Source organism: Watersipora subatra, chromosome 4, assembly GCF_963576615.1.
Source record: "Watersipora subatra chromosome 4, tzWatSuba1.1, whole genome shotgun sequence".
Classification (NCBI taxonomy): Eukaryota; Metazoa; Bryozoa; class Gymnolaemata; order Cheilostomatida; family Watersiporidae; genus Watersipora; species Watersipora subatra.
The window spans coordinates 38467880-38485247 of NC_088711.1; the positions used below are offsets into that span (position 1 = coordinate 38467880).

The following is a 17368-nucleotide window of genomic DNA, read 5'->3' on the forward strand; positions in this document are numbered from 1 at the left end:
TTTTGTTAATTGAAAGTACAATCGAAATATGCAGCAAAACTTATTTATTGTTTTACATGTTTAGTTTTGCTGTTTTTCCAACCTGAGACTTCACTAGTATGAAGAACAATGATGATTTTAGCTGAGGCTATGAAAACTCTCACCAAATCTCATGGATTCTAAGTTCAAGACTGGCTTTTTTGAAGTCACACTAAAATAATATAATTTGAAAATTGAAGCTCAACTTTATCTAAGGTTTGATTAGAGCCTTTTAAAAACTTTCTAGACTTGTCTATTCTCAAGGAGAAAATGGATGGTTACTCGCAAAACTTAATGTATTCATTAAAAATATCTCAACCAAGTCTATACAAGCTGTTCAACACCTACTTTAGCAAAAAATGAAATTACAATTCAACTACCAACTTGCATTAATGATTCATTCCAAAGCGGCTCAAAAATTTCAACATCATAAAGATTTTGTAAGTTCTCTCGGATGACGAAACCTAATTAGAATTCAATTTCTATTTCCATCTTCATCACCTCTCGTGGTACAGGGTATCACAGTTTAGATTGATTGATATTTAATTAATGTATGGCCTGTAGTACTGATATAATTGAGAGATTATACAATAATTTATGATCTGTCAGCAACTTTGTTATTGGCGTCAGTCTCCGCCATCTAGTAATATTAGTAGTCAGGGTCATCAGTTTTATGATACAAAAGAACAATAGCATAGACATTTGAGTATGTGGATTGAGTGGATGCTTATAGATATCATCTTCATTAGAACATTTTTAGAACTCATACCTATAGAGGCGGCGGTTATAAATAACCAGATACAGATCGTATCCACAGATCACCACTAAAAACTATTTTCATCCATGTACCAAAACAGATATCATACACTGCAATGTTTATTGCTACTTGAATACACAGTACATAAAATATAGATGTATCAAATTTTAAATATTCCTGAGAAAAAAGCACCAGATTTTTTTGGTAATCTTTGTACACAAAAGTATCACATTCTGATCCTGGTAGCTGATGGTCATTATAATAGTTTTATTTAAATGGGAATAACTACACATGTTACTTATATGACTAAAAAACCAAGTTTGCTGACTTTATCAGCTGTGTTTCTCAGATATGCATGAAAGACATTTCAGCAGTAATAAACAAAATTCAGTAAAACTACATAGTTGAAAAATAAACAAATTGTTTTATCTTACAGCGATCAGTTTAGAAAACATAAACTGTTACTGTTAGCAAAAGTCTCTACTCATAAACTTGATGTCTCTATTACAAATATCTCAGTCAAGTCTACATGAGCTGCTTCACGTCTACTTCAGCAAAACAAATACTAAAACTTTATAATTTTAATATTGATGAGCACAGTGCATAGAGTTGGCACAAAACTACTAAACTTGTATAAAAGCAGGTAAACTTACATTATAACAGTTTGAAGCAGTTTGAACACACTTTTGTCAGTGTTTAAATAACTTACATCACCATTTTCACAAGAAGCAAGTTGTTTCTTTTTCAAGCCGATTTGTTTATAGTAAATTGAAAGTATCTTTTTATTTTAACATAGCTACGTGGAGAGTGCCAAGAGATAATTAGATTACATTAAAAAAAAACTTTTCACTTTACATGCAATAGCTATATATAGCTATAACTACAGCTATAGTTATAGCTACAGCTAAAGTTATAAAAATGACTATAGCTGTAATTGTTGCTATGCTGAGTATAACTTGTCAAGAGATAATCAGATATTACTTTCAGAAATAAAAAATCAATGCCTTCAAATCTTTTTACTTATTGCTTTCCTAACATAAATAACCACCTTATGAAACACTGGCTGCTAATACCCATATACACAAATAAGCCAGAACAACAAAGATTTCTTGAGAGTTATCTTTCATAATGTGAAATAACTCCAAATTTGCTGCTTCTATTGCAACTGTTGTGCTGCTCAAACTATGCATACACACACGCACGCACATACATGTCGATATATTTGGGAAAAACAATGCAAATCTATAAAGTTTCAGGCACAAACGCGTTAAAGGTATTGGAGTTGTCATATTATTGTAGAGACAACTGATAATTAAATTGACATTCTAGGCAAATTCAAGTTCTTGAATTATTGTTATTAAGTTCTTGTAGTATTGAACAATTTTGCATTATCTAAGACATTGTACCAAATATCCTGTTATTGCAACGCTGAGGCATCGGAAGTATTTATTGAATGCAGGCGTCGAAATTCTTAGAACAGTCGTAAGAATGCATCAATGGCATTGATAAACATGAACTATGCCCAAAATATTGGTATTTATCCTTCCACACTTATGACAAACATTGTTTTCTGCTTTGTGACACCAACAGACAGATTGATGTCGATTATCAATTTGGTTGATGCTAAACAGGTTTTGTATTAAAGGCTGTTCGACATTACATTGCCTGGCGGTATACAGCCAAAGCAGAAACAGTATTAGCAATCTGTATAACAAAACATAATGGCAAAATAATAGCCTTTTTATGAACTACGGTGGACAAAAATGCATGAAAATATATCAATGCTGAAAAATATGTGAGGAAATGCTTCATGTAGATAAGATCTAGGTAGAGCAGAACTTGAATACCATAACTTGACATGACAATAAATACCAGTTCACTATATTGCGTTATGTAAGAGTTGTCCTCTCAGTGTTTATTCATGGACTATATGCACCGCCGATCGATGAAATTGTCAAGGTAAGGTCAAGGTAAGGCATATACAATCAATAAACATTGCAGCTGTCAAACTTTCTTAATAGTTCTTAATGAGAATGTTATACCATGGACTGGTCACTGAAGTAAACGTGAATAGGTTTGTGGTAATGTGAACATTGTTATCACAGACGATCACTGAGGTATTGTGTGATTAACAGTGACATACTGCAATAGAGTGTGTACCAGCCTTTACGTATCGTTAACTCAACATCTTTGCAGGTCTAACTGTTGCTTTAGAAGTTTGGTCTCTTTTTCTATGAGAAGATGTCTATTCATGTGTTTTGGCATTAGGCTTTTTATGAGGTACTTTCTTTAAAATTACCAATTTTAGAAGTTCTTGGCAGGTCTAACTGCTGCTTTAGAAAAAGTAGTTTCTTTCTTTATGAGAAGATATCTATTTTTTTGACACTTGGCAGCTGGCTGCCGCCAGCTGCCTGCACTAACACAATTCTGAGATTCTCTCATTATCGGCACTGATCTTTTAAAACTTAATCAATGAGTGGAACTCAAGGTTCTACCTTGATACAAGTATTGAACCCTGACAACCTTCACACTATTAGTGATAGTATTTTGTTTCTCTTATATGAGCTACTTTTTATGACTTTAGCTCTTTGTATTTATGCCTGTAATATTAATACTTTGAGAGGGTATTTCACTTCACTGCTGTCACTATTGGGTTCATTTTCGAAATTGACTACAAGCATTTTCAACACTATAACTTGTTACCACAAGTGTTTGTTAACGCGGTTATTTGTTATTACCAATACTTGTTAACATTAGCACTTGCTAACACTGATATTTGTTAACACAATCCCTATTTGTTATACCCTAACTTAAGTTTTAGTAACTTTTTATTCATACCATGGTACTCTTCAGTTAACATTTACATACAGCTAACAATAAGTTTGAACATTATAGAGGTATTGAATGCTTTTAATAAATTTATTTGTTTCAAATACTTAGTTGTAACTTTATCTGATCAAATTGAAATACTTACAAAGCTTTCAAAGATGTACAATTGTTTTTTAACTAGTAGAATGATATTTGGTTTGGTCAAAAGGAAAATTTTGTGATCTGGTAAGGTTTACCCAGGTTCCTCATAGAGCAGTCATTGACATTCCTAATCAAAGTGTAGGTGTACAGAGGAATGTATTATATTTGTTCTATTCACAGTTAATTACTTAAACTTATAGTGGAAAAGTAACATAGCCTTGTAATTAGGCCAAGTTGGATTGCAACATAGATTATCACTCTAGTCATAAAGGGACAATTCCAAAAAAACTATCCAGATTCAATCTGAGGTTGTTCTTAAATCCATGTTAATTATACCAACAACAAGGCTTTATTAGGCTATATTACGTTGTTCATTTACCAGTGTTCACGACAATTAGCTTTTAAATCCTAAATTTTAAATGTTGCAGAAAAATTCAGAATTTTTCCAAAGAATGAATTATATAGATGGACCTGCTGAGCTGTAGATCTTCACTGTCAACTATAGCTCGATTTTCATTGGCCCACTTAAATATAGATCCCTCCAAATTGTACTTCAGCCTCTGAAGATTCCCTGTAACAATAATATATTAATAGTGTAATCCGTAATTATTGTGAGACTACAATAAGCTATTCAAGATGTCAAATAGATGTACAACAGGTACATTGCAATACAAAAGGCATAGCCTAATTTCCTATGAAACAGTAGCAAGATGCTCTTTAGGCAAGTATAACAGATAACTAGACAATCTCTAGAGTATCACTGATCTGTATCTGGTGAATATTAAGTAGAATACTATAAACTATTGTGAAGATGGCAGACTGTAAAGTTCAGTTGTCTAGCACACAAGTTATATTCTTACAAAATATTTGTTAGTAAACAAAGAAAGTAACTCCAAAACTCATTTAACGCTGGGCTGTTCAGCCTATCACATTAGAGAGTACAAATACACAGAGGATTTACTTCATACATGTATAGTAGATATATTCATCTGTATGCTTGTGAGGAAACAATGGTACTTTAGAGATCTAGTAAGTAATCAGAATGAAGGTGCTCTAGGAAAGATTGAAAACTTGTGGCTGTAGACTACTACTAGAGCCAGATTTCTGACTTAAGGTTTCAAGATATAGTCATTAGTGTAAATAGTCAGTAGTTGCTGAGAAATACTGTCACATTGTAAATTCACAACAAGCAAGAGCCATGTAATTGATTCTATTTTTTTGAACCTTTGGGAGTCTTCATTTAGTGACTGACTTTTATTCTGTAAATCTAAAATAGCATTTATGCATACTAAGAATTTATGCGATGTAAATATACATTTGTACAATTAAAATCATATTTGTCATGGTATTTTCACAACAAATTGCTAATTCATACTTTATAAAAGTCTTCACTTGGCTCACCTGTTCAATCATGTCGACTTTGGTTGCCTTACTTCTGGTCACCTTTTATTTAACTTACCTGTTGGGTCACATCTTGAACATCTACTTTACTTTCTACATGTTTGTCATTCTTTTCACAGCTCACCTGTTTAGTCTTGTCTATACTGGTTGCCTTACTTCTTGTCATCTATTATCTAGCACACATGCTCGGTCATGCCTCAACCATATGCTACACTTTCTGTTATTCTTCACTGCAAAAAGGGTGGCTAATCTGTAGCTGACGCTTACTTTTGACTGTGATTGACCAAGCCAAAGGAAAGCTTCATGTTTACGGTTGTAGTGCTGACAGAAGCCATTTTATCTCTAGCATGCTATAACAATACAATGATACTACATGTATATGAAATATGTTTATCAGATTACATGTATATACCTCATTCTGGCTGAAAGTGAGGTATTGAATTTCAGTAGAAATGTTGAGAATCGTCTCGTGTAGTTTTACAGGAGGTATAAACAGAACGGACAAAAGGTAAACAGAGAGCTAACATGTGGTTAGCTTACAATGAACGTAGATTGAACACAGGGTAAGCATAGATTGAACATCCAGTAAACATAGAGTAGGCATAATTGAGAATGCCTGTCAATGTACAATAATGTAGAACTGAAAATTTACATAGTCGTTATATTTAACAGCTCTGAGAATTAGGACGTCCCAATCAGTCCTAATCAAAATATGGCATTAAAAGAAAATAAACTGCTTAGAAATGCCAAGTCATGTTCTCACTTCCAAATTTTAACGATTGATGAGTATAGAAAACTATATAAGGCTAACTATTTTACTCAGACATCAGATCAACTGCAAGCACAGAGGAAACAGGTAAATGTTTCCTATTTACTCATATATTATTATTAAAGTTGATTTCTTTAAGCTAGTGACAATAGAGGATAGTTTAATAGTATGTTAGAGTAACACTCTTGGGATTATAAATCAGCTGTTATATACATCACTTTATTAGTTAACATCTAACAAAATCAGCAATCAACATACAGTCAGCACCTTAGTAAATGCTAGCCTAACAATAAAGTAAAAGATGAACTACTAAAAGTTCTGGGTCACTTCTTAACTTTTAAATATTGACCATTAATAAAGATTGAAAAATGCAAAAGACCAGTTAGTTGATGTAGGCATTAGTTCACCTGCAAACACTAAGAAAACAGGCATATGTTTAGTATCGAGTCATATATATAATATTAATGGGAGAGATTCCACTAAGTGAGAAATGCACAAATTAGTTTGGTAGTGAGTTTAGTATACATCACTGTGGTGGCAGGGTAACAACTGTTTAATATACCCTTTTTTGTTGAAAGTCAGAAGAAATAGCAACTGAAATATTAGCCTAAAATTCTCTACTCTTTTAGTGCTATTACATTAGTTAATTGTATCCATAGTACATCCCTATATCTTGTAGATTTACAGATTCTCTCACGTCTATACATTTTCTAAAATAATGAAGTTTCTTGTAGTATTCATGGCTGTCTGCCTTGCTTTCCATCAAATCAGTGCAAGTGGCTATCAGGGCAGCAACAGTTTCGGCAACTCTAGGTATGTGTGCTTGTTGTTCTTATTTTCGGTTTCTTGTTTTCTGTTTTTTTTTTGTTTTTTTGTTGATGAAAGAATATTATTCTTATTCTAAACAACCTAAAGGAGATTTTATTAGTCACTTAAGATTAACAACTGTATACAACCCTGTCAACTATTAAAGTATGCATGTACATGTGTACCCTCAAACATACACCCATGCTCATATCTGTTAAAACTTTCAACTAGTCTTATTCTTCCCATAATGCAACATCATTATTTCATATTTTATATATTATGCTTCAGAGTTGGAGGAGCAAGATCTGGAGGAACACAGAGTGAGTTTGGAGAAGGGCTTGGACAAGGATTTAGTGGTGGATCGAGCAGAGGCTTTGGTAGATCGAGCACAGGTTTTTGAGGTAGATCCAACAGAGGCTTTGGAGGTGGATCCAGCAGAGGATTTGGAGGAGGATCTAGCAGAAGTTTCTGAGGAGGATCTAGGCAAGGGTTTGGCGGATTTAGACAAGGATTTGGAAGTGGATCTAGCCAAGGATTTGGAGGCGGAGCTGGCCGTGATGGTTTCAGAAGCGGAGGCAGAGGTGGATTTAGTGGAGGTTCTGGAAAAACACATGGAGGATGTAAGTAATAATATTTCTAACAGTAGCTTGCTTTAGGTTAGTGAACTAATGAATTTATATTTTGTCACAGAAAGATACGTACTCGTTATAGCTTGTGAATAAATATATCTATTAAACCTTTTAATATTTTCATGAAAACCTGATGTAGTATTTACAAAAATTGCAGAGAAAAACCAAGATTGTAGCAAATGTCAACAGGAATTATTTTGGCGTCTTTTTTAATAATTTGATAATTTTTTAACTTAACTTTTCAATAATAACAGAATTTTTTAATATTTCCCAAAGCTGGCTAAATCTGAACTTTTATTTCTGATGACTACCTATGTCTATGCTTCTAACAAATGTTCATTTTTGTACAGCCTCTATGTTTATAGTTCTAAAAGGTGTTTGTTATTTATTTCATTATTAACTGTCAATTTGATAATACTTTTACAGAATAAATCTATGGAGACCCTAGACAACCTGCCTACACTGACTTCCTGCTGTCATATCTGATTGATAGGGTGTTGGACACTTCATTTATATGTTAATGTAACGTGTAAATACCAAGTTATACCAATTTTAATTTTTGTTATCTGTTTTTACCATTTCTATCACTTGTTGATTTCAAAATAAATGTATTTGTTTTATAATCTTACTTTATTATAAGTTTACAACATCTAAAAACTAAAGTCATCCGCCACAAGTATATAATTAAAATTTTTAATTTAAACCAAGAAATGAAATAAGCAAAAGGTTGGCAGGTTAGCAATGACTAGATAATAACAGTTACAAAAATTAGTTAAGATGTTATTTAGTTGCTGTATTAGATAAAATCTTAGTAAACTTGATTTAAGATATAGTTTCACCATGTTTCTTGTAATGCAAACCAACAACCAAAAACCAACAAATAAGTAATGGCATATTTTTACCTTATTACGCAACCATCTTAAATTAAAGGCAAGAGATGACCGTAACATTAGTATAGTAGACTATATTTTTCACAGTTTTTGCTGACTCTAAGCAGAAAACTGGCAAAAATTTAAAATACTTAATCTATATATTAGTTCCTAGCAGTTGGAGAACAATTCCCACAAAACCTGCTTGAAAAAAAAAACCAAACAGGCTTTTATAGCAAATGCAAAGCCAGCGGCTTCCATGCATTTTCAAAAAGTTATTTGTCTTCTCTCAAACTGTTCTGAAATTGGATTAGATGGCATGAAAATGTATTTACAGTATCAAAAGTGGGTATTAGGTTGGAAAACTTACAATTTAAAAGGCAGATTAAGTCTCAAACACTCAGGTTGTGCGATTGCCTGTCAAACTTCAGACTGGTCTGCTTTGTCAGTTTGATTAGGAGAGTGCTTATAGGTTAGTGGCTGTTTCTGACATCTCTGTAGGCCAGTGGTTCCCAACCTGGGAAAAATTCCCCCAGGGGAGAATTCGGCATTTTAAAGGGAGGAATTTTAATTTTTATAATTTCGCATTTTTTGAATGTGCTTTTAAGCCTTAATAAAATCCTAGATCTGTTTTCTGTTCTCATTCCTCTTCTATTACATGTGTATTCCGGCTGGGGTAGTAGACCAAGTACCTTTTATTGTACATTCATTGTAATACAGTCTGCATGTAGGTACTGTAAATGTTATAATCTCTACCAACAATTTGGAAAAATTCCAATAAGCCAACTTAACCTTAATTAATGACCTTAGTAACTAAGGTCAAACTAAGGCTTAGTTTGACATTGTGCTGCTCACAGCGCACATGTATTTGGCACAAGGACAAACTCACGTATCAACTACTGCATCACATGTAAAAGAAAAACAATCTGTAAGATTCTTTGTATAAGTATAATTACATAATATGTAGTTTTATTGTAAGCATATATTATATGCTCACATTATTGTTTCCTACTATCACTCATGTTATGTCTTACTCGCTTTTCTGCAAATAAGTCACATAATCATGCATCTATAGTAGTAGATCAAATAAAAAATATTAGTACAGTCACATATGATTATTATTGTACAAACAGATACTAGGTCGTTTGAATAATATTTTTCAGCCGCCGCTTTATTTTTACAACTATTAGTTAGCGCAAGATGTCAAAGGCAAAGAAACCAACCAACACTGAGAGTTACTTGGATTATGGGTTTTCGTATCTTATGAAAATCGGTCTTTGGCTTCTGCAATGTGTGATATGCCTGAAAACATTCTCAAATGACTTCATGAAACCCTTTTAGTCGCAGCAACACTCGCAAAAAATTCACCCCACACTAGCTGAGAATGACCAAGATTACTTTTAGTCCAAAGAGCGGCAAATAAAGAGAAGTAGACTTGATGCAAGTAGAAATCTCTATGCTCATAAGTAATGCACTTATTACAGCTTCATGCTCTGTTTCCTACCGTATTGCTCAGTGTAAAAAGCCACATACAATAGGAGAGACCCTGATCAAGCCATGTATGTTAGACTGCACATCAATAGTTCTTGGAAAACTAGCTGGGCAAAAATTTCAAGACCTCCCACCATCCAACATCACTGTGAAGCGATGCATTGATGATTTTGTAGCAAATGTTGAAAAGAAAGTAGTTGCTAAGATTAAAGCATCCCCATTTTGGGTCCCTACAACTTGCTGAGTCAACTGATGTTGTCAGTCTTTTCCAGCTATTGGTGTATGATAGATATGTGCATGACACATCCATTGAAGAAGAGTTTTTGTTTTGTCAGCCTTTGCTTAGAACAACTTCAGCAAGAGATGTGTTGAAAATAGTTGAAACTTTCTTTGAAAAGGCCAAGTTAGGTTGGGAGAAGTTAATAAGTGTAAGCACTGATGGAGCGCCTGCTATGTTAGGATGTAGATCAGACTTTGTAAGACAGATCAAGCAAAAGAACCCTGATATAGAAGGAGTGCATTACTTCATTCACCGTGAAGCATTAGCATCAAAAACTCTTCCAGAAGCGTTGAAATCAAACTTGGATGTGAACATAAAAGTTGTGAATTACATCAAAGCATCAGTACTAAATACCAAATTGTTCTCAGCACTATGTTATGAAAGTGCTGTCGTGTTTACAACTTTGTTATTTCATACTGAAGTGAGGTGGTTGCCCAAGGAAAACATGTTAGGCAGGCTCTTTGAGCTACGCCCGAGGTTATGAAGTTTCTTGAAAGTAGAGGCCTGCATGAACTTTTAGCAGCTATGAAAGCTAATAACTATATATTTGAGACCGCAAACCTGGTTGATACATTTGCCTCACTAAACAAGTTGAACTTAAAGTTACAAGGGAGCAATCATCATTCCCTTGCCTTTCATGACAGCATTGATGCTTTCAAAGCAAAGCTGGTACTGTGGCATACGCGAACCTGCACTGGGAACGCGATATCCTTTCCCACACTCTTATTGGAAGACAAAACCTGTTCCTGGTAGTCTAGTGGCAACCATTACTGAGCACCTGTCTGATCTCCTAACAGAATTTGGATGCTACTTCCCTGAGCTACCTTCAGAAATAAAGAAGATGCTCAACATCACACGAAATCCATTTTAACGCACTGTTGAAGAAATTCCAGAGGAGCTACAATAGGAGTTTGTTGAGTTGGTTATCATTTCTGAACTGAAAGATGATATCAGATCAATGTCTATTGACCAGTTTTGGCTCTCAGCAAAAAACATTTCTCCACTCATTGCTGAAAAGGCAATAAAGATTCTGATGCCATTTAGCTCTATCTACCGATACGAAATAGGATTTTCATCAATGCTGCACCTTAAAAATGAGAAAATAAATCGACTTGACCTAGAGAGTGACTTGAGATGTGCATTATAAAAAACAAAGCCTGATTTGTGTAAACTTGCACAGAGGCATCAGCAGGAGCGGTCTCATTAAAATTCATAATCTCACCCCACACCCATTAAGTGTACCAGAATAACAATAATGTTGACGTGATTTATTACTATATATGCTACTCTCAGTTATTTAACAAATAAATACATGTATATACGCTGCTGACCTACATATATGTACCTGTGTAGCCCTTTCAATGAATACAATATAGTATAGGTTCACACCCCACATTTTCCAGGAGGGGGAATTTGTATTTGAAAAATTTTCAAAGGGGTAAAAGCAGAGAAAAGGCTGGGAACCACTGCTGTAGGCCTTTATGAGAGTTGTACTATCAGTCTATTGTCCACATGTTATGATATGAGGTTATGGCTGCTCATGAAAATATACCCACCAGTTAAGAATGTCTGAATTACTCATCTGTTTCACTGTCATACTTCCTTCCAAACAGGCAAGAAGCACCATTAGTATTATATTTTAAATATAATGAGTGTCTATGCTTTCTATGGGGCTTCTTTAGAGGGTTTCGAAGCAAATATATTGCACCACTCTAAATACACGTATCTGTACCAAAATAATTAATATTTGGCAAATAATGAGCTAAGCTTTTATGTCGTGGTTGGGATAAAAGAACAAGAAAGTCATTCAATTATACATATAATTGGATATCATATCAATTGTCTAGGGCCACATTATTATTATTCGTTGAAGTTGTTTGCTTTAAAAAACATTATAAAATATGTATAAAATTTATAAAAAAAGAAAAGGATGAATTAATTGAATACTGTTTATTATATTTTTCCTGAAATGCTATCAGTAGCTAAAGTCAGCATTGGTTTACTACTTACGGTTTTGCTACTATTATTTAAGTCAGCGAATAATTTAGGAATGCTACATGGATGTTTATATGCTGATGGCTTGAAATAGATTAAACTTTGTTTGTAACAGTAACAAATAAAACTAAGATACAAAACTACTGGCACGTACATAGGGTAGACGGTTCTTTCAGACAAATTACACTGAACTTATTAGCCTAAAAAGTAATAGTAACCAATCCATTCAAACTAAATTACTATAAAACAATTTAAAAAAAAATGATCAAAATACTGTTGCTGTAAATAGAAAGATACAAAGGTAAAAAGCGTACTTGGCATACTTTATACTACATAGGAGTAACATTAACATCTTCCATGTATAATAATAGTACATTTAAAATGAACTCACACCAATTTTTAGATTAATTTGATCAGAAAGCATCGCTATTTACTTATCATTTGTGATTGTTTTTGATGTTTGAGGCAATCTGACTGCCAGGATGTTTCAAGATTAAAATTGACAGAACTTGATTGCAGTTATAGCGCACAGATCGAGTAAAAGTGCGATAATGTCTATAGTTATAAAAAAGATCGACAGAATAGAGACGCGTAATGCTGCAACTTGAATGCATTAGCCGATATCAACTATAGCAATGATAACAACTAGTAGTTGTAATTTTGCACGTATTTTCTTCTGAACGTTTTAACTGCGATCAAGTTTTGTCGATTTTAATCTTGAAACATCCTCCCAGTCAGATCACCTCAAACATCAAAAACAATTGCAAATGATAGTAAAACACCAACAACTTTTGATAAAATCTACTAAAATATTGTATAAGTTTATTAACTACCAAAATATTATAACAAAATACTGTCTCAAAAACATACTCGTTGTTTCAACAGAAATAACTAACTATGAAAATAAATACACATGTTTACTATCAAGCAGACTACCAAATGCAACATTGTTAGTCACTGAGCTGTTACAATCCATAAACAATACAATATTGAACCTGAATTACTTATTTCTCTGTTAAAGAATGTAGATATGTATTGAAATTTTTACTAAAGAACAGTTCATAACAGTTGACTGCGTGACTGAAAAAACAAAAAGAAATGGTTTGCTGCCGATCATAACCTACTTTTTATGCACCAAATTAAAAGTATTACAGAACATCGGGAAAAAGAGGTTAAATTTAATTTGAATAAATAATTTTTAATAACTCTTTATTACCAAAGTTATTTTTATTAAATATATTAATATTATTTTAAGCTATAATATGCACTACTCATATTCATAATCCCATGACACTATAAGCTGAATACTGTACATAGAAATTATTCTAAGTTACACTAACAGAAATAACTAACTTAACATAACTTTAATACTTGATTTAACAAAAATATATTTGTTTATCTTTATTTAAATTTAGCAGATTTATATTCTTATTTAGTTTATGCATTTTTTTTCACTACTACTACGCTTTTGTTGATATCAGTGTTAACGTATGACAGTCAGCAGCGAAGTAGACTGTCACAAAGTAGAAAAGAAAGTTTACAAAGTTATCATATCTATTCACTAAAAGATGAAGATATCTTCATCTTTTTTCATAATTAGAATCTTATATTAAAATGAAAGATGAGTCACTGAGAAATGCCTAAAAATTACTTTTGAAATTTTAAAAAAGCAATCAGATGATTGTGACCCGATGTATACTTACAAGATATTATGTACTCATGGATCACTAAATGAGGCAAGCTAAAATAAACAACTTATTTGATGATTTAAAGCTTAGAAACTATGGTCATTCTGAGTTTATAGCTGTTCATACATTTAGAGTTGGCAGCCTCAGAAAGTTAGTTTCTCTATATTCCCAAGAACTGGTAGTACCTTTGATTATTCATACTAACTACTAACTGTATCAATCACTCTTTATATCAAACCATGTTTAGCAACTATTCAGTGATATACAGTTGTTTCTAGCCTTTAACCTCTTCATCTTGTTGTTTATGAACTGACAGCAATGACTTCAAAGACCCTGATGAAAACAAGAAAGTTGCAACCGAACAGAAATAAAGTTTACTGTATGCAGCAAATTCAAAAAAAATATACAAAATCTCAAACATAAAATCAAAAATGTAATTAAATTAATTTTATTTGAAGTTTACTTAGATTAAGCCATACAATCTGTACCTCCATCATCACCTCAACCTGCATTTCATATATCCACTATATCAGCAAGTATATCCATATACAGCTATCAGCAGGTATATTCATATACAGCTATCAGCAAGGATGTATTTGTAAGACTTTAGCATAGAAACAACTTGAAAATAAAAAATTATTTCTATTGACCTATTTTTAATGCTTTAAAATTTAAACGGTTCTAAATGAATTTAAGTTAATGTTAATCTAAGTTCTGAATTTAAGTAACTATTGACTTTCTAATCGAAAATAGTAATTTAAAAGCTTTTATAATGTAACTGCTACTTGTTTTTTTTATGATATCCAACTTACAGCTCATTCATAGGTTCAGTGGAAACGGTGAATGTCAATGTGTAGCTGTGAGTATTCTCTAACAGTTTCTATCTATTTTGATTGTAAGATAGCTGTCTAACATTGTAATGAAGTGTTATAACTTTGTCTAAGCTGTTTCTATCAACATTAAGCCATAGTAAATGGGTGGAGTAGATGCTGAACTTTTTCACTTATCAATTGAACAATTCATATTTACCTATACTTTATTCAAGCAAAAAGCTTGGCAAATTCTTGCAGAGAAATCTTTTGAAATATTTGATCTTGACTTTTTGAAGATCATCAGAGTGTTGCACATTTCACCTTGTCCCTTTTAGCTTTGATTTGCTTTAATACTACTAAACATTAATGTTCATTGTGTTCAACTTTGCTAGTTGTTTACCTTGTAGCTTTAGTTTGTAAATAAAAACTAAAAATTTAATGAATTATATTTAAATCAACAAATAATAAAATAACAAAAACAGATAAAGAAAATTGACAGCGGAAAAAATTTCAGTTTAACACGATGCAGTAGAATGTTTCCATAGTGTCTACCATCCACTCTATCAGTTGAGCCAGTCAAATGACAGTGTCTGAAGGTGGTGGTCAGTGTCCATAGATTTAGTCTGCAAAATAATATTTCACTGATAAGTTCATTTACTACCTGTACAGTGACTTTAGTAGTTGACTTGGAAGTAAAACAAACGAAACTCAGAAATTATCAACATTCATCAAAATAGTGTTAATATTGATACCAGAAATGTATTTAAATATTCTTACTGTCCCCTATGCTATGAGAAGTACAATTGTTAACAGATTATTATTATTGCTAAGCATGACCAAGGAAAGGGGATATACATAATGTGTAATGCAGATGTAAGTTTATGTGTTCAATTTATCAAGATATATAGTAATGGAATAATGGAAGTGTAAATTCATCAAGTCAAGGTCTCACCTTTAAAATGTCAGATGTAGGCCAAACAACCAATAAAGTTAATTATATTCATGCCAATACATTCACCATAATACTTGGTAAAATTATGACAAGAAGAAACCATTAATTATTAAATACCGTTCATCAAGCTATGCGACAACGGAAGATCTTAAGTAATTTAATTGTAAGAAAAGAACTTCATAAAATATTTATACTTACATCTTGTTGAAACCTTTCCAGACTTTACTCCAAACCCTTGGCCAGATCCCTGCCCAAATCTTTGACTAGACTGAGATCCAAACCCTCCATTAGCTCCTTCTTCAAACCTGAAGCTGCCTCTTCCTTCATGCCCTTGGCCAGATCTCTGCCCAACTCTTTGACCAGACTGAGATCCAAACCCTCCATTAGCTCCTTCTTCAAACCTGGGGTTGGCTCTTCCTTCATGCCCTAGGCCAGATACTTGCCCAACTCTTTGACCAGACTGAGATCTAAACCCTGCGCTAGCTCCTCCACTAAACCCTTGGCTAGCGCTTCCTCCATGGCCTTGGCTAGACCCCTTTCCAACTCTTTGACCAGACCGAGATCCAAATCCTCCACTAACTTCTCTTTCAAACCTGGGGCTAGCTCTTTTCTCGTGCCCTAGGCTAGACTCCTGTTCAAGTCTTTGACCTGATTGAGATCCAAATTGAGATTGACTAGCTCTTACTTCTACACCTTGACCAGCTCCTCCAATGCTTTGGTCAGCTCTTCTTACATATCCCTCTTTACCTGCTCTCTGTGATCTTTCAGATGTTGCTCCCATAGAGTTACTACATTTGACTCTGAAGTATCATAAACAGATTATTATATGTCTATGCTACATTAGGAGAAGAAAAGGAATAAATACATAGATTACAGGTTAAGCAGAAATCCATGTACATGTGAATTTGAATAACTTAAATCATTTCAGAAGGTTGGTGATGTTGTATTTCTATAAACAATGGCTGCAATTTTTTGTAAGTAAAAATAATACATGGTCAACAAGTTTGAGAACTAAAATGAACAACCTTACCCAAAGTTACTAAAGCTGTTGCTGCCATGAAAGCCATTTGCGGTGATCTGAAGGAATGCGAGGCAGAAAGACATAAGTGCTACCAAAAACTTCATCATAACAGAAGGTATCTAGACTTTGGAGAATCTGTAGATCTACAAGATACAGGGATGAGCTGGTAAAGGTATGTACTGAAGATATAATCAGCCAACACCGCAGCAAATAAACAGAAGCAACTACTGAGATGCTGACTATAATTACGTTGATTGCTAACTTCTTTTAATGTTCAACTAATAAAATGATGTGTTTAAAGACCAGATGTATATAACATCTGGTCTTTAAACACAGGAGTATTCTACTACATTTACTGTAGTGTATGTTACACTTAACTGTATTTCTTACTTACTGTTTCCTATGTGTTTGTAGATGAACTAACATCTTTCTCAAATAAATGGCCTTTTATACTTTTCAATATTCATTAATTGCCAATATTTGGGACTTAGGAAGTGATTCAGTATTTTTCGTGGTGGCTTTTTGACTTGATTATAACACTCTTATGATGAGAAAGGATTGAGACATCTTTATTCTTAGTGTTGCCAGAAATTCTCAAACATCCTGTTTCATATACACGTCTATGACACTCAAAACTTTTTACATTTTTGTACAGGATACCTAATCTCTCAGATTCCTTGCCATTTTGTATTCACCAAAGTCAATTAAAAATATGAATTGATCAAAATCTTTTTAATTCTAAAGGAACGATTCATAAGATTGATTTTGCTGTCTGTACAACTCAATCAAAAATAACATTTTCTTTATTAAAAGTAATGTTCTGAGCTTTTGGTCTATCGAGTATTGCTATCGTCTATCGGGTCTATCAAATATTGCTTCTCACTGTAGATCTTTAAATTTAACAGACCC

At 33.2% G+C, this 17368-nt stretch overlaps 2 protein-coding genes across 3 annotated transcripts in view; one reads left to right on the top strand and one right to left on the bottom strand.

The window, feature by feature from the left end:
* LOC137393673 (uncharacterized protein DDB_G0282077-like) overlaps window positions 1-16870 on the bottom strand; it is a 33599-nt gene extending 16729 nt beyond the window's left edge. Inside the window, exons 1-4 of one of the 2 annotated variants that reach the window (XM_068080313.1) lie at window positions 16854-16870; window positions 16469-16602; window positions 15637-16238; window positions 14921-15109 (exon numbers count right to left, since the gene is read on the bottom strand). In XM_068080313.1, coding sequence (XP_067936414.1) covers window positions 15105-15109; window positions 15637-16238; window positions 16469-16566 — 705 coding nt within the window. In that variant the 5' untranslated portion in view covers window positions 16567-16602; window positions 16854-16870 and the 3' untranslated portion in view covers window positions 14921-15104. Of the gene's footprint in view, window positions 1-14920; window positions 15110-15636; window positions 16239-16468; window positions 16603-16853 lie in introns of those variants that run through there. The other variant, XM_068080314.1, reaches the window with a different exon arrangement.
* LOC137392985 (uncharacterized) lies at window positions 5859-7972 on the top strand. The gene is made up of 4 exons (XM_068079363.1): window positions 5859-6002; window positions 6650-6728; window positions 7011-7342; window positions 7778-7972. The coding sequence occupies exons 1-4, from the start codon at window positions 5859-5861 to the stop codon at window positions 7835-7837; spliced, it is 615 nt and encodes a 204-aa protein (XP_067935464.1). The 3' UTR covers window positions 7838-7972.
* Window positions 16871-17368: the final 498 nt, after the last annotated feature.

Bases quoted from the DNA above. Each gene is read 5' to 3' on its own strand.
- LOC137392985 (XM_068079363.1), top strand. From the start codon at position 5,859: ATGGCATTAAAAGAAAATAAACTGCTTAGAAATGCCAAGTCATGTTCT. The intron at 6,729-7,010 runs GTATGTGTGCTT...ATTATGCTTCAG, and splicing joins AACAGTTTCGGCAACTCTAG to AGTTGGAGGAGCAAGATCTG. The intron at 7,343-7,777 runs GTAAGTAATAAT...ATACTTTTACAG, and splicing joins TGGAAAAACACATGGAGGAT to AATAAATCTATGGAGACCCT.